At 38.1% G+C, this 23,220-nt stretch overlaps 1 protein-coding gene across 2 annotated transcripts; it reads left to right on the plus strand.

Moving 5' to 3' along the window:
• The first annotated feature begins 5,420 nt into the window (after positions 1-5,420).
• Positions 5,421-22,365, plus strand: LOC117926335 (RRP12-like protein). Of its 2 annotated transcripts, none has more exons than XM_034845428.1 (19): positions 5,421-5,552; positions 5,640-6,152; positions 7,186-7,705; positions 7,837-8,097; positions 8,829-8,920; positions 10,124-10,333; positions 10,413-10,814; positions 11,218-11,396; positions 11,635-11,728; positions 11,831-11,887; positions 12,247-12,381; positions 12,536-12,604; positions 19,122-19,235; positions 19,721-19,882; positions 20,028-20,135; positions 20,375-20,476; positions 20,579-20,658; positions 21,058-21,204; positions 21,589-22,365. In XM_034845428.1, the coding sequence occupies exons 2-19, from the start codon at positions 5,667-5,669 to the stop codon at positions 22,169-22,171; spliced, it is 3,801 nt and encodes a 1,266-aa protein (XP_034701319.1). In that variant the 5' UTR covers positions 5,421-5,552; positions 5,640-5,666; the 3' UTR covers positions 22,172-22,365. The 2 variants fall into 2 exon arrangements, with proteins under 2 accessions (XP_034701319.1, XP_034701318.1); XM_034845427.1 differs by having other exon boundaries at positions 5,424-5,552; positions 20,007-20,135.
• Positions 22,366-23,220: the final 855 nt, after the last annotated feature.

Genomic DNA, 23,220 nt, shown 5'->3' on the forward strand with positions numbered 1-23,220 from the left:
TTCTCGATGGCCAATTCATGCCCTCCAAGGAGAAGAGTTTTTAGCCAGCATTGCTTTGATTTCTGCATGGGCACAGTTTCTGAGTTTGGGTAGCAGTTGTTTCGTTTGTTCGTGAGATTGCTAGTTATTTTGCTCAAAAAGATTGGTGACGGCCATATCAGGGCATTAATGCCATATTTCAGCTGTTGATGATTCTGGATACATATTCGAGCCTCAACAAGGGTGAAGTTGTTGCCTACCCATCAGATATGAGATACTGTCACTTTGAGAACAGGGTTTGGATGCTCAGCTGAGAGTGTTAACAAAGAAGAAGAGGCCTCTTGAGAGTGAGAGGCTTGAGGGAGAGGATAACGGCTCTTACTTTTCACTAAGCGATTCAGTGCTGGACACTGCAGGTACAAAGATTGAAAAGACAGAGAAGGAATCTCCAAATGAGAAAGCTGGAGTTTCGGATGACCTTGAGCCCAAGGAAGTGGAGATGGATGATTGGCTCTTTGGGTTTACTCGACTATTCAGAACCCATGTTGGTATTGACCCAGATGTTCACATTGACCTGCATGAGCTTGGTATGGAGCTCTGTTCTGAAGCTCTTGAGGAGACAATGACAAGGTTGAAATAACAAAATGTGAGATAACAGAAAAAGAAAGCTGGGAAGGAAAGGAAAATATTATGATGAGTGTCTCTGAATTTGCAAGCAGCCTATCTGAATCCCAGGTTGCTGCAGAGGATGATATGAATGTGCCCGTGAGGAACTCACCTGAAACTGAAAACAAGGATTTGTATGAAGTTTCAGATCCAAGCAGAGTTGAAATCGATATAACAAAAACACATTCTTGCCTTTAAAGCCAGGATAAAGGTTCTCAAGGACTTGATATCAGTAAGCATGACGAGGTAAAAGTGCAATGTTTGGGTGCAGTCTGTGGAGTTGCTGAGTCAAATCTTGATGGTGAGAAATTAACACAATGCAGAAAACCTGTCAATGTAGAAGACTGGAGATTTTGAATCTTCTGTTCAATGTTCGACCACTGTTGAAGGAGACCATACTCAAATGCTTGGTGGGGAAGCTTCTGGTATTAGTTCATCAATGAAGGAGCCCATGCTTTCATCTGGAGATGCTGAATATTTTGCTCAGAGTTCAGTTGCTGTTAAAGATGATTGTACCGGATTGCTCGTTGGGGATGCCTCTGGTATTAGTTCACCGACAAAAGAGCCAAAGCTTTTGTCTGTTGATGTTGAATCTTCTGTTCAAAGGTCAACGACAATAGTTGAAGATGGTCAACTAAAGTGCTTGGTGGGAATGGTTCTGGTGTTAAGTCGGAGACACTGCAAGTGAAACAATTGAAGCACATAAAATGATGGGAGAGTGCCAAGAGATCATACCTAATCAAGGGGCCACATCTATACCCTCGTTTCGTTTCTCTTTTGCCCACCATCTCCAATGTCTTCACTTCATCATGTCTATTAGCTTACCCATTTTTCTTACTCCCATTCTCATTTGAATACCCATGTCACCCATCTTCTATGCCCCTCATACACTTCCATTACTCACATACCCACTTCTCTCCCTATATCATCACCATACCCATACCATGTTTGTCTTCATTAACTAAGACCATTTGCATACCCACAAAGCTCATCACCAACTGCTCTTCATACCAAACAACTTCAATTTCATTCATCACCACTACCACAGCGGCAACGTGACATTGTTGAATCTCGGGTTGAGGATTTGCTACAAATGATTGGAAATGATCAATCTCCAAGTCAATGGACTGAATTCGTAATGATCCTAAATCACAGGTGTCAGAATCTTGAATACAACTCAGTATTTTGGCAAGGCAGTGGGAGTAATACTCAGGGAAAATACCATCAGCTTCCACAGTACTCTGAAGGCCATTCTCCATTTAATGGCGACCCACACCGTGCTGTCAGTGATTTTCTCATCACTCGTTCAGCTACACTCTTCAAGCAGCTATGGTAGTAGGGGGTGCCATAGCCAGGACAAGTCAAGGTGGAAGAAAGCAGGGGATCTTTTGCCATTAAAGATGGAAATGTTCACATGCTGTGTAAGGATCAGACAGTGGAGGATATTAGGTTGATAAATGAAAATGATTATTATTTGGAGACTTTTGTCATAGCATTCATTAAAGGATGGCTGCTTGCCCTTGTCATGCTATCATCAGTTCCTCTTCTTGTAGTAGCTGGTGGAGCTATGTCTCTCTTCCTATCCAAGATGGCTACTCCCACTAGAGCTCTATCTCAGAAGAAACAAGACATGCTGATGATGCGCGTTGAAGTTCATCTCAGGACCAAGAACTGTAACTTCCGGATGGAACGTTATGCCCCCAAGCGCTTCAACAATGAGATTTATACCATCAACCTTTGAAAAACATGGGAGAAGCTGCAGATTGTAGTCGAAGGGATACCTGCCATTGAGAATCATAGACACCATCGTTTAGTCGGCTAGGCCCTATGGGCAGGGGCAGTTTTGAAGTTTCCTTAGTATGCTGGTGTTCACGCAATTGCTGGAAGGTGCACGCCAGTTCCTATACCCTAAGACGAAGAAGAAGGTTGCACTAAAACCCCACTTTGAAGTGACGTGGAGTTAAAACAGCACAGTAGCAGCCTTTTAGGGTTAAATCCCGAGAGTTTCACTTGAATCTGAATTGGTTGATGGACAGGCTGTTTTCATTCGCTATGATTAGGTTCAGATACATGGCATGGACCCAGCTAGATAACCCACTATTATGTTCTTTCTATGAGCTTCTAGGAATTCATCTTCAACCAAGGAGTCACGCTATTGGTGGCAGCAAGCAAGGCGCATTGTTACCATTGGTTGCTTCGAGAGCTCAAAGTGAAACAATTGACATCATCAATGTTTCAGCCAATACAGATGCTACAAGCTTTTCTGTTCATAACAGTACGGTTAGAGGATTATGGTGATCACAGAGAAGGGTGCTTCGCTAGGTGTGTTCATTAAGGGTGGAAATGCACTTGAGAAAGCGCATAAGAAGCAAATAGTGAGCATCCAATAGCGAAAGCTGTAGTGGAGTAAGCTAAGAGACTGTACCAGAAGTTCGGTCCTCAAACGGAACAAATGACGGATATTAGGGAATTTGAGGTGTAACCAGCAGCCAGTGGTGAGCAGACCACACTTGAGGCTGATTTTGTTCCTGTCTCAGCTGGCGTCCGTGCTATTGATGATGCAATTCCAGGTTCCATGTTAACTCAGGCAGATGAGGCAGCCATTGGGTGAAGGTTTGGAAAATTGGCGTGGTTTCTATCAGAGCATTCAGCCAATTCAGATGGGGCTGTCGCTGAATATTGATATGTCCTCGATTGCTGTTATTGAGCCATTATCTGTCATTGATTTTTGACACAGCTTCTAAGTCAGGATGTTTCTTCCCGACCATTGATTTTCTTGAAGGCAATTGGCAATGAGCTGATTCTACTTCCAAAGTTGATGAATGAGGCAGTGATCCTGCAGAAGAGATTTACATGGCAGGGATGATGCAGATGGAGATGGTCAATATTCAAGTGGGAGGAAATTAAGGTTTGAAAATAAGGAAATGCATGTTGAAGCAAAAGAAAGGAAAACATTAGGGAGTAGCATTGTACTTTTTAGGCATGAATCTGGGCATTATGGTTGGATACCTTCAGATGTCGCTTTGGTCAGTTTTGTGCTTATCAAAGTGGCTTCAACAAGCTCATGGAATGCTGCTAACACCTTCTCTATCCCCATCAACGTAGATGGTCACCTCTAGCATGGCCACTTTTTGAGTCATATGCCCCCTCCCTCAAATCATTTCCCTTTGATTTCAAAATAATAATTTCTTAACCCTGTTTTCAAATGATTTTCCAATTTCTGTTTTTTAATGATTTCAGGTCATCAAATTTTCCATCCTTAGAGTTTTTAGATACCAACATCCCATTTCTAATAAAATTTGGTCGCCATTTTCTTTCTGGCGAGCCATTTTCGAATTTTCTTTGATTTTCAAAATGTTTTAAAATAGGTGTGAATTTATTTTCGTAATTCTTGGTGATAGAATTTACGAAATTGATTCACTCAAAAATAAATTGGGCTTTGGTGGGGGGCCGACATCAAATAAATTTCCTTTAAAATAAGAATGGAATTGAATAGAATATCATGCATGATATTGGTGCTCCTTTATTTGGTTGGGTGATATGAGTGATATACTTTGTGTTCATTACTATGCACTAATCTCATTTTGTGATAGCGCGTTGCCATTTGCTGATCAGGTACGCATCCACTTCCACTTCGGTTATCCTCTATTGCATATTCTGATACTCATATGTGCATGATTGATTTGAGTATTCATTGATTTTCTCATTGATTGCCATGTCAGCTTCATCTCATTAGTAGAGACCCGACTTTAGGGACTTAGAGGGGTGCTACGGTCTTTACCGTACCTTCCCAATAAGTAACCTGACTCCCGAACTCGATCCGGTTTTTCACAGACCACCTTTTCCAAAATAAGAAGTCACACTTAGGGTTTTTCTTTCTTATTTTGTTTATCCTTTAAAAATAAAACAAAAATAAGTGGCGAATCCAAGTCATTTTCTTAATCAATAAATAAAATCAATTTCAAATAAAAATCGAGCTCGTCATCGAGTGGGAAACACATGAACCGAAATGCGGGGTCCACATAAAGGTATTATTAAAATTTTAAATTAAATGAATATAAATATATTAAAAGAATTTAGGCTAATTTTTTATGAAAATATGATAATTGTTCTTGATCGTTCCATCTACAATCTTTCAAAAACCTTTAACTAACCACCCAACGCCTTCTTTGCCCAGATTAATTTATGTGGAGACCTCTAGAAGGCATGGTAATAACAAAAATGAGGGGGTAAGTTGGAAATAAAATGCAAAAAATAATACTAAAATTTCCAGAGACGGGAGGGGGACAGAGAAAAAGAGCGAGAGGGCGCCCTCTGAAGTCGACCTTGAGTGTACGCAGCGAGGGAGATTATGCCGTTTTCGTTTTTGGTAATCTATCCCTTTTCTACGTTTACGATTTATCCTCCGTCGATGACGTTGCCTTTTTTCTGAATTGGATTTTTTTTGGCAGGTCTTCTTGGGCTCGTGTTTGAATTTTTCGTTTCTTTGGATCTGGGTCGTGTTCTGGTGGTATATTGCATGAGGGTAGGGAGATTTGAGGAATAGTTTAAAATAACCTGAAATCCACCCTGAATGGACTGGATTTTGGGGTTTTGATTACTTCCGTTGATTTGGTTTTCAGATTGGGGTTGGAATTCTGGTGGATAGGGTATAAATAAAGCTTGGGAATTGGTGGGTTGGATTTTTTGGATTTGGGCCAACCCAGCTTCCCAGTGGTAAGTCAAGAGGGCCCGGCCCAGTTGGTTGCTGCTGGAGGCTTAAAAGAGCCTAGGGTTCCTGCAGTTGAGTTTTCTGTTTTGGAGAGGAGGCTCGTCGAAGCGATTCCTGGTGCTGCGCAGAGACAGTGGGGCTTTTGCGGGAGGGTGAGCACTGTAGGGGAGGAGGGTGACAAAATTAGGCTGTGCAGGTAATCTCTTTCTTTGTTAGATGTGCAACACAATAATCTGTCTATGTATTTCCTCCTTGTAAACCATAGTTGTAAACTCTGTGCCAGGGTTTAAGGGCTCTACACCTTCTTGTGATGGCAACCATCGAAATGGAGGTACCTCAATTCCAAATAGACGAAACAGACTTCTGTGGTTCAATCCTCTCTCGGTTCTCTAACTCCACCCAGGAAGAGCATCAACATTTATGCACAGTTCTTGGAACCATGTCTCAGGAACTCAAAGACCAGAACCTCTCTACAACCCCGGTAACCTACTTTGGTGTCACATGCTCTTCTCTAGACCGACTTTCATCTGATCCTGATTCGCCCACTCACAGTATTGATTCTCTCCTCACCATCCTCTCCATGGTCCTTCCAAGAATCTCTCCTGTAATTCTGAAGAAGAAAAGAGAATTTCTGTCGGAGCTGCTGGTTCGGGTCCTTCGGTCTAAATCACCTCCAGCAGCATCAGGGCTGAAATGCATTTCACATTTGTTGATGATCAGGGAGAGTGACAATTGGTCAGATGTATCTCAGCTCTATGGAGTTCTTCTTAGATTTATAACAGATTCACACTCCAAGGTCATCTTTATAATATTAGTTTTTCCTCTGAGCATTTTATTTGAATGACCATTACTTCAGCATATTCCTAATAACTCTAGATACTATATTTCTTGAATTACTTTCAATTCAAATCAATGTCTAGTTTTTGGTTTGGTGACAGTTTTCTGTTTATTTTAGCTGAGATTTGTTGGCTTCGTATCTCTTTTAAACAGCCTTGATATCTCTTTACATGTCTGTTACAATTCAATTCCTAATTAACAGTAATCTGGTCTATTTTTCTATGTTCTTGTTTCTGGTTTTTTTTCTTTAATTCTTTTACCAAACAAGTGTGTTTTAGTTCTGTTCTGCAGAACTTCTTTATTTTTGGAGGCAAATAAAACCAGAGTATATTCTAAATTGTCCTTGTTTTGACTTCTGTTTTAAACTTTAAATTGTCACACAGTTGAAAATAGTTTGGCTGTCAATTAACATTAAGAAGCATTCTTGTTAATAAACTTGAAATTTCTACTTATTATCATTGCGGGACGAAGCAAAACAAATACTTCCTCATCTAGATGCAGCTTATGAAGCATTATATTATAAAGTTCTGACCTTGTGTTAAAAAAGGTGCCTGCTTGGATGTTCATAATTTGGAAGGGCCACATCGGATCAGTATGAAAAATACTTCTGAATTTACTTGGCTGACATGCAAGTATGATCTGAGCAAGGCACATGCATGGCATGGATAAATACTTAGTTTATGAATGTTCTACATTTAGAACTTGTGGAAATTTCAGACATCCAATTGGGTACTCCACTTTGTCCAGACCCATCTTGGCTTTCTGAAGAGTTAGGAATTGGAATCTTCCACAGGATGCAGGATGGGGTTTCTCATTCCCAAGCCTGCACCATTGTAGACACTACTTCTAGAGTAGCTTCATAGGAGGTTTGCTAGGAAGTATGAATAAATGCTGCTCCATCATCTGTATGTAATATGCAATTCTTGATAGTGTTCTTGTAAATAATCCTTCCAAGATACTTATCTAGTTAATGCCAACTGAATGCTGAACAGGTGAGAAGGCAGTCACATGTATGCATCCATGACACACTACAAAGTTTTCAAGGATCATCAGCTCTGGCACCTGCTAGTGAAGGGATTACAAACATTTTTGAAAGATATCTTCTACTTGCTGGTGGGTCAAATGCAGCTGCATCTGAAAGCCCCAAAGGAGCTCAGGAGGTTATTTATATTCTGGATGCTTTAAAAGACTGTCTTCCTCTTATGTCTATGAAGTTCACAACTACTGTCCTTAAGTATTTAAAAACTCTCTTGGAACTGCACCAACCTCTTGTTACTAGGCGCGTACTGGACAGCTTGAATGCACTTTGTGTTCACCCAACTTCAGAGGTTTCTCCTGAAGTGCTGCTCGAACTGTTATGTTCATTAGCTCTTTCTGTCTCTGGAAATGAGAGAACTGTAGATGATATTACATTCACGACTCGGTTGCTGGATGTTGGGATGAGAAAAGTTCATTCCCTTAATAGAAAAATATGCATAGTTAAGCTCCCTGTTATATTCAATGCACTTAGAGGTGTGATATTTACTTATCTTTTTTTTTTCCTTACATTCAATTGCATTTTGAAATTAGTTTCTTTATAAGAACACTTGTGTTTGTAAAGCAATAATGCACTACAACTACATTTCTTCGAATGGGTGTGGCAGATGTTTTGGCATCTGAACATGAGGAGGCCTTACATGCAGCTACAGAGGCACTTAAAAGCTTAATACATGCTTGCATTGATGTAAGCTTGATAAAGCAGGGAGTCAATCAGATTACGATGAATGCAGACATGGAGACAAGAAGGTCTGGGCCAACCATCATTGAGAAGTTGTGTGCAACCATCAAAAGCTTACTAGATTATCGTTACTCTACAGTATGGGACATGTCATTTCAAGTTATCTCAACAATGTTTAATAAATTAGGTAATGTCATGGTTGTATCCTTTTTTTTTTCTCTCTGACTGTGGCATTGTTTGGGGTAGCCTTTACCTTCTACTTTTAGCAATAGAAAAAGCAGAAGTAGAAATTATTACCTTGTCTATGTGATTGATTTTATTAAAAATAAGGATAATTTTGACATTTTCAAAATTTTAATCAAATAAAATTTTCCTTCTCATATTTCATTTGAGGAAAATATAAGAGATCCTTGCATTTCCAAAACATAGATAAACCATGTTAGGAAGTGTCAAGCCCACGTTTGAGAATTTTATCTATACCTTCAAATGCTGCTTCAACTGTATAAAAGCTCTCCGAAACAAGGATTTTAGCGCTGTTTCTCACTGTGCAACTAGATATGAGAAAAGAAAAATAATAGCAGGCTCATAAATTATGCATGATTCCTCAGTAATCAATATGCACCCCCTGTTTTGGCGCTTTCTCAATTCAATGTCTCTGTCTATCAAAAAAATAATAATATTAATTACTCAGTATCATGCTTGTCTTTTTTTTTCCCTTATGTTTTATTTTTGTTTTTATTTTCATTCTTGTCAATCCATATGAATAAGCCTTTTTGTTCTTTTGATCAGCAAAAATAAGAAAACTTTCCCATTCTTTGATTGGATGGTATTCCATCCTTCTGATACTAGATCTAGTCTTATAAATGTGTTCTATTTGTCTTCCCCAATATCAAGAAAGTAACCATTGTTATCCTTCAGGGGAAAATTCTTCTTACCTCTTAATGGGAACCCTCAAGGCCTTGGCAGACATACAGAAGTTACCAGATGAAGACCTCATCTACAGGAAACAGGTGATGTTATCTTTGCAATATGAACCTTATTTTAGTCTGTTTAAATTGGCATATACCATTATTCCTATTTCATGGTATTCTTAATCCTTTGGCATTCTTTAATTCTTGTAGTTCAGTTTCCAATTGATTGTTTGGATTTCTATATGAGATGGATTTCCATTTCTCATGCATAATGCAGATCTAGTATGGGGTGGGAGGTAAGAAGGACAAAACTTGGAATTCTGAAGTTCAGAATAAAGAGGAGAGAATATGTCATAGGAGGAACATGGGAAAGATAAGCCAAGGAACTTAGTTGGTTGTTCAGATTGCCCAGATGAATCAAATGATGTCAGGCAATGCCACAACAGATTGAATACCAACTAACTGAAAGGAAACATTAGACAGATATTTTATATCATATTGAAAACTTGTAACCTCATAGGCTTGTGACTGCAATCCGCTACTTAAACCTTAAATCTTATATATAGAATCTAGAATCTGTATATTGAGATTCTACATTGAGTTTCTAACCTTTATGAATTAAAAAATGTAGAAAAAAAATCCAGGACAAAAAAAGAATGTTAGTTTCCCTTGCACCAGATGGTCAATTTGTTTATTCTCCAGTACAGTTCTTGATTTCATACTCTTTCTTTTATATTTTGGCCTAAAACTGTAGACTTTGTTTAAAAAGTTAGTTTCTGACCTCTAATAGCAAGAAAGAAGAAAAATGAAGTAAAAAGGTCTTGGAAGCTTCTTATTTATTCTACAGGCTGTATTTTCTAATTTGACTCCAATGGTGTGAATTTTAAGATGCTGTTTTGTTGCATGGGGATTGACATTGCCTTAAATGGCACCATTACATAGTGGCTAAGTAGCAGGTTTTGGCTATTATTTAAAATGGTTCAGTAATTAGTTTTCAGGATGAATTGTCCATTCTCTATGGGTATGTTGAAAGTATAGCATTTCTATTGAATTTCCACCTATAGTAATTTGTTAGTAGGATATCATTCTTGTACTGCAGTGTTTCCTAATGAAATGAAATATTGTTGTTTCCTGTATATTAGTAGTGAATTATAGTTTACCTGCTATAACTTGAGCCAATTTGAATAATTGTCAGTTGAAGATAACATGATAGCACCCCAAGTATTGAGTCTATTAACATCATCTGTAACCATCAACCTTGTACTAATTGATGATGTTTGCCTGCTTTGATTAAATCCTCAGCTGCACGAATGTGTTGGATCAGCTCTTGTTGCAATGGGACCTGAAATTTTTTTAAGTATTCTACCTCTTAAGTTGGAGGTTGAAGACCTAGCTGAGGCAAATGTTTGGGTCCTCCCAGTTCTAAAGCAGTATACAGTTGGTGCTCATTTAAGCTTCTTTAGAGGGTCAATTTTGAATATGGTTAGGCTCATGAAGCAGAAATCTCGAATGGTATTAACCTCTTCATAGTGATGGAATTTTGTGTTATATTTATTATGTGGTATTACTAGTAACATCATACTTTTAACAGCTTGATCTAGAGGGACGAATTGTTTCATCAAGGAGCTATGATGCACTTGTATACTCTCTATGGTCTTTGTTGCCTTCATTTTGCAACTACCCTTTGGATACTGCTGAAAGCTTCAAGGATCTGGAGAAAGAATTATGCACTGCTCTCTGTGAGGAACCCAATGTTTGTGGAATAATATGCTCCAGTTTGCAGATTCTCATTCAACAGAATAAAAGGATTCTGGAAGGAAAAATTGATCTGCATGGTTCTGATACGAGCACTTCCAGACAAAGAGCTATGGCCCATTATACCCCACAAGCTGCAGCTGATAACTTGAATGCATTAAAATCCTCTGCCCGTGAATTTTTGTCAGTTTTGTCAGGGAACTTCTTGAAATCTGCACAAGATGGTGGTTGTTTGCAGGTATTTATATTTTTTTTTGGCCAAATCAGTTGATAAATGTGTGATACCATGTGCTGTGTTAAGGAATATCAGTGCATGTTTCCTTTGAACATTTTTTTCTTTCGTCAAAATTTGTTAATGACAAAAAGGGTCAAAAAGGTGATCAATGCTTGAAATTTCAGTGTGATATACTTGAGGTGTGAGTAGCCAGATATTATTATAAAAATATTGCAAGAAGAGAATAATATAAATATGTATTCACACACACAATCACACAGGCTTCAGAATCTGACATTCAATCTTTAACTTCATATTCATGTTGGTTAAAAGCTATATTTAGACTGTCTTTTTGACATAGCAAAGTCTATGATGATCTTCACACTTCAGATGTTGACTGTTTAGCTTGGGCTATTTGAAATTACAGTCCACAATCTGCGAGTTGGCTTCTATAGCAGATAAAGAAATAGTCACAAGGTTCTTCAGAAATACAATGCAGAAGCTTCTGAAGGTGACTCAAGAGGCTGGCAATGCAGAGACTTCTAGAAACTCCAATACTATGGAGATTGACAATTCATCAAATGGAAGTTCACTAGCACTTGTGAGGTGTATTTTTTCACTGGATATTCATCTGTTTTTTGCCCATGCTTTTAACAGTTCTCAAGTATGTGTTTATTATTTTCATGAATGAATTATTAAATTGTCTGTCAAATGAAAATGTGGAGTGATAGATAGGTCTATGCTTCCCAATTAATACATATGTTTGTTTCTGATCAGAAAAAAAAAATAGATAGGTCTATGCTGCATTTGACCTTCTACTTTTCCCTTCTCTGCGTAACTGCAGGGCACAGCTTTTTGACTTGGCAGTGTCACTTTTGCCTGGTTTGAATGCCAAAGAGATTGATCTGTTGTTTGTTGCAATAAAGCCAGCATTAAGGGTTTGTCCCTCTTTATATAATTGGGTTATTTTTTTGTTGTGTGTGTGTGTGTGTGTGTTTTCACAACACAGAAATTAAGGGCAAGGTGTTCCTGAATCACAGGATGATGAAGGTTTGATCCAAAAGAAGGCATACAAAGTTCTTTCAATTATTCTCAGGGTAATTTTTTACTGCAAAATCTTACAAGTTGATGCATATTTTCATTATGGCACTGCTTTTTGGTTTGCATTTTATATATACTTCCATACAATATTTACATTATCTGGTATATTGGTCAGTAACATGGATAACTAAAATGGGATGTGTCATGACTAAATAGTTTCAATTAGGAGAGAAGCTATTTTGACTTCCAATATGGTTCCTTTTTGTTGAATCCCCCCTTATGTTAACAACTTAATAGTTTCAGCAGATCACAGCTGGGTCATCTTTTTGTGATGTCATATGACATACAAACTTCTGTAAATTCATTTTTAACATGTTTTCCTAAACTGATTGTGTTGCTATATTTGTATGGGCAGAACTGTGATACTTTCCTTTCAGCAAAGTTCGAGGAATTGCTCAAACTTATGATTGAAGTGCTGCCTTCCTGTCATTTTTCTGCTAAACATCACAGATTGGAGTGTTTGTACTCTCTAATAGTCCATGCATCCAAGGTTAATAACAATGTAGTTGACATTCCATTTTAGAATCTTCCGCACTCACATTATATTGACTATTTATTATGCACATACATGTACTTAGATTAACTCTATATTTGATCAATAGGCCACATCATCTTAACCTAAGAACTTATGCTTTTCCCTGCAGTGTGAATCAGAAAAGAGATGTGATATCATCAGTTCTTTCCTAACTGAGATAATCCTTGCCCTGAAAGAGGTATCATTCGTCAACTGTGGAGCTTTGATTAAGTCTATTGGGATGGTTATTTTTCTCACCTGACTGTTAAACCATTAATGTTTTTTATTAATATGTGTCCTTTTGTTTAATAAATTACGAATCCACATTAACATTGATTCCAAAATCAAGCTACATTGATGTTGGCTGAATTGGACTTTATTGAACCACAAACTAGCCTTCTTTAGGAGTATAATCTTGATGATAAACCCCAACTTTGGCATACTTCTCCATGGACCTACTGTATGTGTGATGCCATGTCCTCTACTTTTACATTAATCATCTTGACATTACAAAAAGGAGGGAAGTCAGCAACACTGTTGAGCTTGTGGCCATGTACAATTCACTATGGAGCAACCATGCTTGTGCATTCTTGTAGGAATCATATGCAAATTCAGCCATTAGGAAACCAAATCTCAGCTTTTATGATTGTCCGTTGCCAAAAAAATAAATCTAGAAATTTTATGACATCTCTCTGTTTGATATCTTTTTCACTGAGGGAACTTCCTGGATGTTAGAGCATGGCTGTAGGTTCTTCAGTCACAAGACTCACAACCCCTCTTTCCTAGATATTTGGGAGCCGGCAGCTGACTACTTTTGCACCAGATTTCTGGAAGAGGAGGCTTGAGCATGATTGATGGGATTATTGATTCATTTGTGGGGAAGAAACCTTTTAGATATATTGCTGATGACTGAGGCTTTTCCCCAGAGCCTCTCTGAGCCATCTGAAATGAGCAAGGGCCTTGATCATGTTCTTGAGTAAGCCCGTGCATGAAATCTGAACTTTTGCTGCTCCATATCTTTATGGTGGGAATCCCAGACTTGGATGTCTCAGTGGGTGCATTATGGCCACTGCAAAAGGGGCCGAGTTTTTTTTTTTAATGGATAAAAAAGAGTATATTAACAAGAGAAATGCCAAAAGAGTGCTCCAAAGTACATAGGATGCCTAAAGATGCCACAAATGGGGGAACAACAAAAAAATCGCCCCCTCAATCAGAACCCAACCAGTCCACAAAATCAATAGTGAAAGGATTTAAAACTACAAACAACTTAGCCCACACCCAAAGATTACATATAAAAGAAAGTTTAAGCCCTTGGACTGAATGCCCCTCATTTCATATGTGCTACTGTTTCTTTCCTTCCAAATTGTCTAGAAAAGGCATAAGGGAGTAGCCTACCACACCTTTTTTCTCTTTTTACCCACAAATTAACCATGTCATCCTGACAATGCCTCTAACTGAGGAGAAGAGCACCCATGACACCCCAAACAGATGAAACAATAAGTGTCATAAAACCCTTGCCCTATTGTAGTGTATGAGGATGTGATAGATGGATTCTTCCTTCGAAAGACAAAGGAAGAATCTATTAGCCAAAGGCTAACCTTTCCTCTGAATGTGATCCAAGCTCAAAACCTTATTTCAAGTTGCCTCCCTAGCAAAGAAGCCCACCCTAGGCGACACCCAAGAATTCAAAATTACATTAGTTGGAAAAGCACCTTGTCTAACTGACTTCAAAGTCTAGTAGAGGGATTTAACAGAAAATTTACCATTCTTTGACTTTGTCTAGATCACTTTATCATCCACATCCCTACACACCCTTCTCCCTTGCAATCTTAGAAGAAATTGCTCCACAAATTCCAATTCTCAATCATTGAGCTGCCTAGAGAAGCGAAGGTCTTGCAACCCCCAACAACTGAAGGGTTCCAGACATCCTCCACCCAAGGCTCCTTAGGCAAAGCTATAGTGTATAAGGAAGGAAAAGAACTATTCAAAGGTTCGTCACTGCATTACTTATCTTTCTAAAATCTCACTCTCCTTCCATTACCCACAACATATTGTAACTCAAAATATCCCAATTGTTCCTAATGGCTTTCCACAACCCTACCCCATACTTTTCTCTTACTTCACAGAATATCCACCCTCTTTCCCCATATTTACCGCTAATGACTTGCTTCCATAAAGCGCCCCTCTCCTCTGCATAATGCCAATTCCATTTGCACAATAGGGCCTTGTTGAGTAACAACATATTCCTGACCCCCAAACCATCCTTACTTTTGTTTGAGCTGACAATGCAAGAGGGGCCAAGTTGCACAAAGAGAAGGGCTTAAAGAAAGGGTTTGGGTGGTGTCTCATGACCCAGTCAGAGAGGGAAAGTTCGTGGAGCAGGATCTTGTCCATGTGGCACTAGGAAGTCTGCATGTTGTGTGGTAGAGAAAGGAATGAACTCCTTTACTATGTGTGGGTGTGGCTACTAAAGGTTTTTAAATTTTCCAAATTGGGCCAAAAAGAGAGGATAAACTGCTTCATGTATTATACTGATTTAGCATGCCTTTGCTGAGGTGTTGATTGGCATATTTCAGTGCCTCATGGTTTGAGTGAGAGATAAATTCGCTATAGGGAAAATGATGATTCCAATGCTTCACTGTCTGCACAATTGCATAAAACCCCAAATCATTTTTTGAGTACTGAAGTTTGACTCCATTGAGATTGAGGTTGTGACAATAGTAGGCAGTTGGTTTTCCCTCTTAGCTTGTGACAACTCCAATTTCCACTCCTGAAGCATCAGAATCTTGCACAGAACCTTATTAAAATCTGGTGAAGCTAGCACAGAAGCTTCAATTGGCTTCTTTTACTGCAATTGAAAACTTTCTGAACTAATTTAGATTTTTTATCTAGGTTTCTATTATGTTGAAATTTCTGATAAAACTTTGTAAAATGTAGCCAATCCATGAGAACTCTTACCTTGTGGATGCTAGTCAGTGCAGGCACATTAAAGTTGCCTTGTCTTTATCTTATTCCATCATGACCCCTTGCGTAGACAAAACATGACAAAAACACCAGTTTAGCAAACACTTCTTGTAGATGTACAAAATGCACTTCAAGGTTTCGTCTATGATTAGAATGTCAAAAGCAATGAGGCTATAGATTTAGAGCAGAATGTTGTGCAAGCTTGATATAAAGAAGGCGTATGATTACTTAAATTGGGATTTTCTGCTCCAAGCAATGCAATGGGCAGGTTGGATAAAGTGGTGCATTTTTATTGCAACGTTCTCAGTTGTGATTAAACGCATTCCATCAGGGTTCTTTCATAGGTTTGAGGCAAGGGTATCCCTTTTCGCCTTATCTTTTTTGTGATTGGGATGGAAGCATTAAGCTGCCCTATCAAGAGAGTAGTGAGTAGGGGATTTTTGACAAGTTGTAGGGTTAAGGGGAGGGATGGTGATGGGGTTCAAATTACCCACTTTTTGTATGTTGATAATACGTTGGTTTTTTGTGAGGTTTCTTAGAACTAGTTGGCTTACTCGAGCTGGTTGTTAATGTGGTTTGAAGCCATCTCTGGTTTAAGAATTAATTTGGACAAAAGTGAGATTTTACCAATAGGTAATTTGAGCTTGGGTGCAAGGTGGGAGTGTTTCCTTCCTCTTACTTAGGGCTACCTTTGGGTGCTCCGCACAAATCTGTAGCAGTTTGGGATAGGGTGGAGGGGAGTTTTTATTTCTAAAGGAGAGAGACTTACTCTCATTCGAAGCATTTTATCTAGCATACCCATTTGCTTCAAGTCTCTTTTGTGTATGCCTAGAGTGGTTAGATTGAGATTAGAGCAAATCCAAAGGGACTTTCTTTGGAGTGGGGGGGCTTTGGAGCGAAAGACTCATTTTGTTAAGTGGGCAGTTGTTTGCTCATATAAAAGTAAGGGTGGTTTGGGTGTTAGATGTCTTTCTACGCTTAATAGGGCCCTCTTGTATAAATGGAGTTGGCGCTTCATGGAAGAAAGGGAGGCTTTTTGGAAGCAAGTTATTAGTAGGAAGTTTTGGGTAGAAGAAGGAGGGTGGTATACTCGTGAAGTGAGGGAGGGATTTGGCGTGGGGTTGTGGAAGGAGATTAGGAAGGAAGGCTCTTTGTTGAGCAACAACATCGTGTTTTCTATGGGAAATGGTAGAAGAGTGAGATTTTGGAAGGATAAATGGTGCGGCGTTGAGACCTTGTGTGATTCTTACCTATCTTTGTATGCTTTGGCGGCATCAAAAGAGATGTGGGTCATGGAGGTTTGGGACTCTACGGTTGAGAGGGGAGTAGGAATCTTTGTTTCTCTAGGCATTTCAATGATTGGAAGGTGGACTTGGTGGAATGGCTCCTCTTGACAATTCAAGGGAAGAGGGTAAGTGCAGATTTGGAGGATAGGGCTTATGGAAAAAGACGAAAGATAGGATTGTTTGTGTTAAGTCCCTTTATAGTGCAGTGGAGCTTGGAAATGCAATCTTGTTTCTCAAGAGAATCATTTAGAGCCCTTATGTTCCTCCCAAAGTGGGTTTTTTTTGTGTGGGAAGCCTCGTGGGGTAAAGTCTTAACATTGGATTAGCTAAAAAGGAGGGGGTGGTCCCTAGCTAACAGATGTTTCCCTTATCTTGTCGAAGAAGAGTCTATTAATCACATTTTAATTCATTGCACGAAAACTAAGGTCTTGTGGGAGTTATTATTTGCTCTTTTTTGTGTGACACGGGTTCTTCCATTCTCGATTAGAGAGACTTCCCTTGGTTGGCATGGGTCCTTCGTGGGCAAGAAGCGTAAAAAGGCTTAGATGCTGACTCCTTTATGCCTTTTTTAGACAGTGTAGAAGGAAAGAAACAGGATAGTCTTCGATAATGAGGAGCTTTCAATTCATAAGATGAAGAATTCTTTTGTTTGTAGTTTTTAGTCTTGGACTAAGTTGTATATAGATGAAGGACCTTTACATTTAATCAACTTTTTTTATTGGTTGAGTTTTAGATGAGGGCGGGTGATGTTTTTTGTATCCCCTCTTCTTTTTTATTTTTGCCTTTTGGCACCTATTGTATACTTCCTGTATGCTTTGGATTGCCTTTGGATGACCTTTTTTCTTCATTTATAAAATTTGCTTGTGCTAAATATCACACTTTTTGTCATCATCTCTTTTTCTGATAGACAACAAGATCATGAATTAAGAAACGCTAAAAAGGTGGGGACGTGCCCTATGTATATAGGCAGTATACACAGAAACAGCCCAAGGCAAGCCTCGAACAAAGAAGGACTATACTAACCAACAAAGCAAAGCTAATCACAAAAATGAGTATCTAGGAAAATTCAATATAGAGGGGATCTCCAACTTCAAAGAACCCCTAGACTTTTTGTCATCATCACTTGATGTTTTGGATTGTCTTTTATGAAAGATAGCTCATCCTTCTCATAATTTTTATTTTGATGCAATAAAATTGTTGTTTCTAATTTAGCAAACAGAATTGAAGTTGACAGAACAAGCTGTAGAGGAGTCATTTTAGGCAAAGTTGGGGAACTAGAGGGTGTGGAGTTTTCTAGGGAGGGGGCTGAAAGGTTCAGGGCGTGTCTCTGGAAAGCTGTTAAGGAGAGTTTATGGTTCTTTCCATTCTAAGACAAGTACTTCCATTGGGGAGAGCTGTGGGACCAGGTTTTAGGCTTTGAGCGTCATGTAGCAAGATCCATTATCTGGATTTTTCATTTTTGTTTGTTCAGTTTTATTTTGCATAGAAATGCTTGAGCATCAGATCTCAGGTTGAAGGATGCAATTAGGGTCACTGAGACCCTCACTCTGGAGATTCGTAGACTAAGAGTTGGGGTTGGTACTGTTGTTTCTTTGTCAAATTTAGTCAGCTGGTGGGTTGGTCTTGAGGACATTACTTTGCAAAGGGTGACTAAGAGTGTGAATTTCTTGGTTAAATGGTTCTATAATTTTCTCTGTGGGTGCTAATGGCTCTTTCCCTAAAGAGTTTGGTGTTTTTGGCTCCATAAAAAAATAGTGTCTTATTTGGGAGGCACTTTGTGAGAAGATCCTTATGACTGAGATCTCTTGATGATGCTTGGATAGCCTCTTGTCAACTGCTGTTGCCATGCAAACACAGCAAAGCTCTGGCTAATCATATCTCCTCATCTATTTTAGGATGGTTTGCACTTTACTGTTCTTCAATTTTCTCTTTGTTTGAGATTTCTTGTGTGTCCTTTGCAAGGTCAAAGACTTCTTGTTAGGGTGGCATGGGAGCTCCGTCACAAAGGGATGCAAGATGTTGTTGAGATCAATCTCTCTCCACATGTTTTGGTGTTTGTGTAAAGTGTGGAAGTGGAAGTTTTTAGAGAGTTCAGAGAGCTCTTCTTTGTTAGGGAAACTTTTCTAATTCTTTTATTGTTAGGTTTGATTAGTTGAGGAGTCAACAATGTTGCTTTTTTTTTCTTTTTCTTTTTAATATAGCGCTTGCCTATCAAAAGAACTAGATAAATCATTTAACCGGCTTACTATATAGCACTTCTGGTCTCCTATCTTCAGTTCTGTAATTATCGGAAGCATGTGGATGCTATTTACCTTGCTTTTTTTTTGTTTTTTATATATATATCGCTTGCCTATCAAAAGAAGTAGATAAATAATTTAACTGGCTTACTCTACAGCACTTCTGGTCTCCTATCTTCAGTTGTGGAATTACTGGAAGCATGTAATTACTACTTGTATTCTCATGCAGGCTAATAAGAAAACAAGAAACAGAGCTTATGACATGCTTGTCCAAATTGGCCATGCATGTAGGGATGAAGAGAAAGGTGGAAAAAAGGAAAACCTGCATCAATTCTTTAACATGGTACAAAATCTGTTCAAATCTTTTTTTCTTGAATATCTCACGTTGACACCCCCGCCCCCCTTCTCTTTTTGTCCTCTTTAAAACAACAATTTTCTTTTTCTATCTCTCTCTCTTGCTCAGGGACATTCTTATTTCAAAATGCATATACTTATTAACATCAGCCAGAATATCTCATTAATGGATAATCATGAATTCTCTCCCCTTCTCTTTCATATGCACACACTTATGCCTATCAACATGCACACACATATCAGCCATGTAGTAGTTATAGTGGCTCTCCCCTGTCTCACATTACATGCACAGGCATACAAGCATGTGCATATCAACACATGTACACACACAAGTGCATGTGCACATATCCACCTTGTGGTGGTTATAGTGCTTAAGAAACACAGGCCTCTCTCTCTCTCTCTCTCTCTCTCTCTCTGACACAGACGCATCACCTTGTAGTAGGTACAGTGGCTTAAGCTTTTTCATGATCACAGGTAGCTGCAGGCCTGGCTGGTGAAACCCCTCATATGATCAGTGCTGCAGTGAAAGGCCTAGCTCGTTTGGCTTATGAGTTTTCTGACCTTGTTTCAACTGCTTACAATGTGCTTCCATCCACATTTCTTCTCCTAAAGAGAAAGAACCGAGAGATTGCTAAAGTTTGTTCCTCTGTACTTAAAACACATTCAATCTTGTATTTGTCTGGCTCCAATGAATTACCCGCCAAATGATAGCTTTTTTATCCTTGTTTGATTTCCAATTCGGAGATTTGCTTTCATGCAGGCTAATTTAGGTTTGTTGAAGGTGTTGGTGGCCAAATCACAAACTGAGGGGTTGCAGATGCACTTAAGGAGCATGGTAGAGGGCCTGCTGAACTGGCAAGATATCACCAAAAACCATTTCAAAGCTAAGGTTTGTGATTTTGCCCTCTGCTTCTCTTAACCAATTGAGGTGTTTGAAGGCTTTGCTTATCTTTTCCATGCCCTACCCTTTTCTGTATGTTACCTCATAAGGCACTGCTGTTGTTACTTTGTTCTGTAAAACATAGCAGCAAGTCTCTTTTGATCATCCGATTTTGGTCTGTTTGTGGTTTAAGTTCATATTTAAAATCAATCTCGAAATGTGTTTTTCTTCTGTATTTTTATTTTCAGGTTAAGCTTCTTTTGGAAATGCTGGTTAAGAAATGTGGTCTGGATGCTGTTAAGGCTGTTATGCCTGAAGAACACATGAAACTTCTTACTAATATAAGGAAGGTCTGTCAGATTATGTCATGTTGAAACATGTACATACATATGTATATATGTATTTATTGTTTTATTTTATTAAATTATATTATTCATCCTTTTAATACATAGATCAAGGAGCGGAAAGAGAGGAAACTTGAAGCAAACTCTGAAGAGATTAGATCTCAACAGTCAAAAGCAACAACATCCAGGTTATGCGGTTCTCTCTCACAGCATTTAGATTTTCTTTTAGGCAAAATGAAGATGATATATTAATGAAACATAACAAGAAATTGCATTTAGAGTATGTTTGACAACATTTTAAAAAACACTTTTAGTGCAGAAAGTGTTTTTGAAGAAAAATCAGATGTTTGACAAATTTAGAAAACACTATTAAAAATTTTAAAAATCACTTGTAATATTGAAAAATCACTTGAAGTATTTCTTGAAGAAATATTTGATAGATAATTCTCCTAAAAACATTTTCAGAGAAAACATTTTCACGAAAAACATTTTGAGTGGAAACACTGTTAAATGCACTCTTAGTCTTTTTCAAAAATTGTTTAGTGCTGCATCTAGCAATGGTTTGTGATTATTAAATGTCTTTTCAGGCTTAGCAGATGGAATCATACCAAAATATTTTCCAACTTTGGGGATGGAGAAAGTGAGGACAGTGATGCAGAATATTCAGATGACCAGACTCTATTTGGTCAACAGAGCAAGGCTACCTATTACAACTCCAAAGCATCTTCATCACGGTCAGTGAGTAAAAATTTGAATGTAGTTGCATCTAAATGTACATGACCAATATGCTTTAGATCACCACTGGGCATGACATCTATGGCCTCAGTGGCTGTAAGTTTGACCTATTTATCCATCTAAACATCCACTTAACATATTTAAACTGCGAAAGTTAATAATTATGCAACAATCAGATAGTGCAAAGATCAAGTGTTTAAGACAGTTCAATCATTAGAAGGTTTAGCCTCTTGATCATGGTAGGGACATCAATTGTTGATGTCCCAAAAGGTTAAGTGCTCAGTAACCATGCAAGAGAAGTATGCATTTCATCTGCTCCTGAGCATGTGATCCATATTATTTTGGACTGATACCACTGTACATAACCTATCTTGGTCCGACAGAATGCATAAAGCAGCCAAGAGATTGCCAGAAGACTTGTTTGACCAATTAGAAGATGAGCCACTTGACTTGCTGGACCAGCACAAGACAAGGTCAGCACTTCGATCAACAGGGCACCTAAAACGGAAGCCAGGATTAGAAGATGAGCCAGAGGTAGACTCTGAAGGGCGCCTGATAATTCGTGAGGGAGGAAAGCCAAGGAAAGAGATGCCCTCTAACTCTGATTCAGATGTAAGGAGTCAAGCAAGTAGTCACATGTCTATGAACTCTGCAAGAGATAATCGAAAGCGCAGGAAAACATCAGATTCAGGGTGGGCTTACACAGGAGGTGAGTATGCTAGCAAAAAGGCAGCTGGGGACGTGAAAAGAAAGGACAAGCTTGAGCCATATGCATATTGGCCCCTGGATCGCAAGATGATGAGCCGTAGACCAGAGCATCGGGCAGCTGCGAGAAAAGGTATGGTTAGTGTGGTAAAACTAACAAAGAAGCTCGAAGGCAAGAGTGCGTCAAGTGCACTACTCTCTAGTAAGGGCCTGAGATTTAAGAGAGTTCAAAAGAAAAGCAGCAAGAAGAAAAGCAAGTAGAGAAGCTTCTACAGGTCTTCCTTATATCACCAAGTAGGAGATCACTTTCATGAATTCTTCATTAATTATTATCCAAGTTGCAGGCTCACAGGGAAGTTGGAAGCTGTCTTTTCTTTTCGTGTTTGTAACAGTGGTAGATGTAATAAACCAGATTTAGAGGCCTCGCAATTTTGCTTGTAGAGTTTTTTTTTTAATTATTATTATTATTTTAATAATAATAATAATAATAATAATAATTATTATTATTATTATTATTATTATTATTATTATTTTATTATTATTTAAAAAAAAAAAAAAAAACTTTTGCCAAGTTTTTGCTGTTGGGAAAATATTTGTTTTATGTTGGGTTCTTTAGTTTTTCAGGGGTAAAACCTATCAGGTAATTATGAGGGGGGAAAATTGCTTCTAGAGGATTTTTATTTTATTTTACATTTTTTAAACTTTTGCCAAGCTTTTGCTGTTGGGCAAATATTTATTTTATGTTGGGTTCTTTATTTTTCAGGGGTTTTTACCTATCAGATGGTAATGAGGGTGAAAAATGGAAACACCAGTGAAGGATGATTGTAAAAGTGGGTGGCACGCTTTTCTAAATTTTTTTATTCAATTTAACATAATAATATATGCATTTAAAAATAAATAAAATAAATTAAGTGTTGAAAAGAAAGAGAGTAAAGTGGTATTTATTTTTTTATTGAATAAAAAAAGTTAAAATATTTAGTTTTCTGTATTTAACTAAAAATATTTGTTGATATTAATCAATATAATTAAAGTGAATTTGTTATCAATAAATTTAATTTAATTATGTTGATTGATATAATTATTTTTAATTGAATAGAAGAAGTTAAATATTTTAATTTTTTTTTATTAAGCCAATAAGTTAAAACACTCTTTCTTTTTTTTACCCCTGCATACCTCCGCATTTTGATAGTCCAATGACTCATAGTGAGAATTATTACCATTATTTAATTATTTTTAGGAATTCAGATAACTTTCAAAAGATTTTAATCATTATTATGAGTATTTTTAAAGTGTAAAATGTCCTAGTTAAG

The sequence above is a fragment of the Vitis riparia genome, chromosome 12, assembly GCF_004353265.1.
Source record: "Vitis riparia cultivar Riparia Gloire de Montpellier isolate 1030 chromosome 12, EGFV_Vit.rip_1.0, whole genome shotgun sequence".
In the NCBI taxonomy this organism is placed as follows: domain Eukaryota; kingdom Viridiplantae; phylum Streptophyta; class Magnoliopsida; order Vitales; family Vitaceae; genus Vitis; species Vitis riparia.

What these genes read in the sequence shown, in the direction of transcription:
- LOC117926335 (XM_034845427.1), top strand. Translation starts at nt 5,667, where the DNA reads ATGGCAACCATCGAAATGGAGGTACCTCAATTCCAAATAGACGAAACA. An exon ending in TGCATCAATTCTTTAACATG is followed by an intron (nt 19,236 to 19,720) that starts GTACAAAATCTG and finishes TCATGATCACAG; the next exon opens with GTAGCTGCAGGCCTGGCTGG. An exon ending in TTCTTACTAATATAAGGAAG is followed by an intron (nt 20,477 to 20,578) that starts GTCTGTCAGATT and finishes TTTAATACATAG; the next exon opens with ATCAAGGAGCGGAAAGAGAG.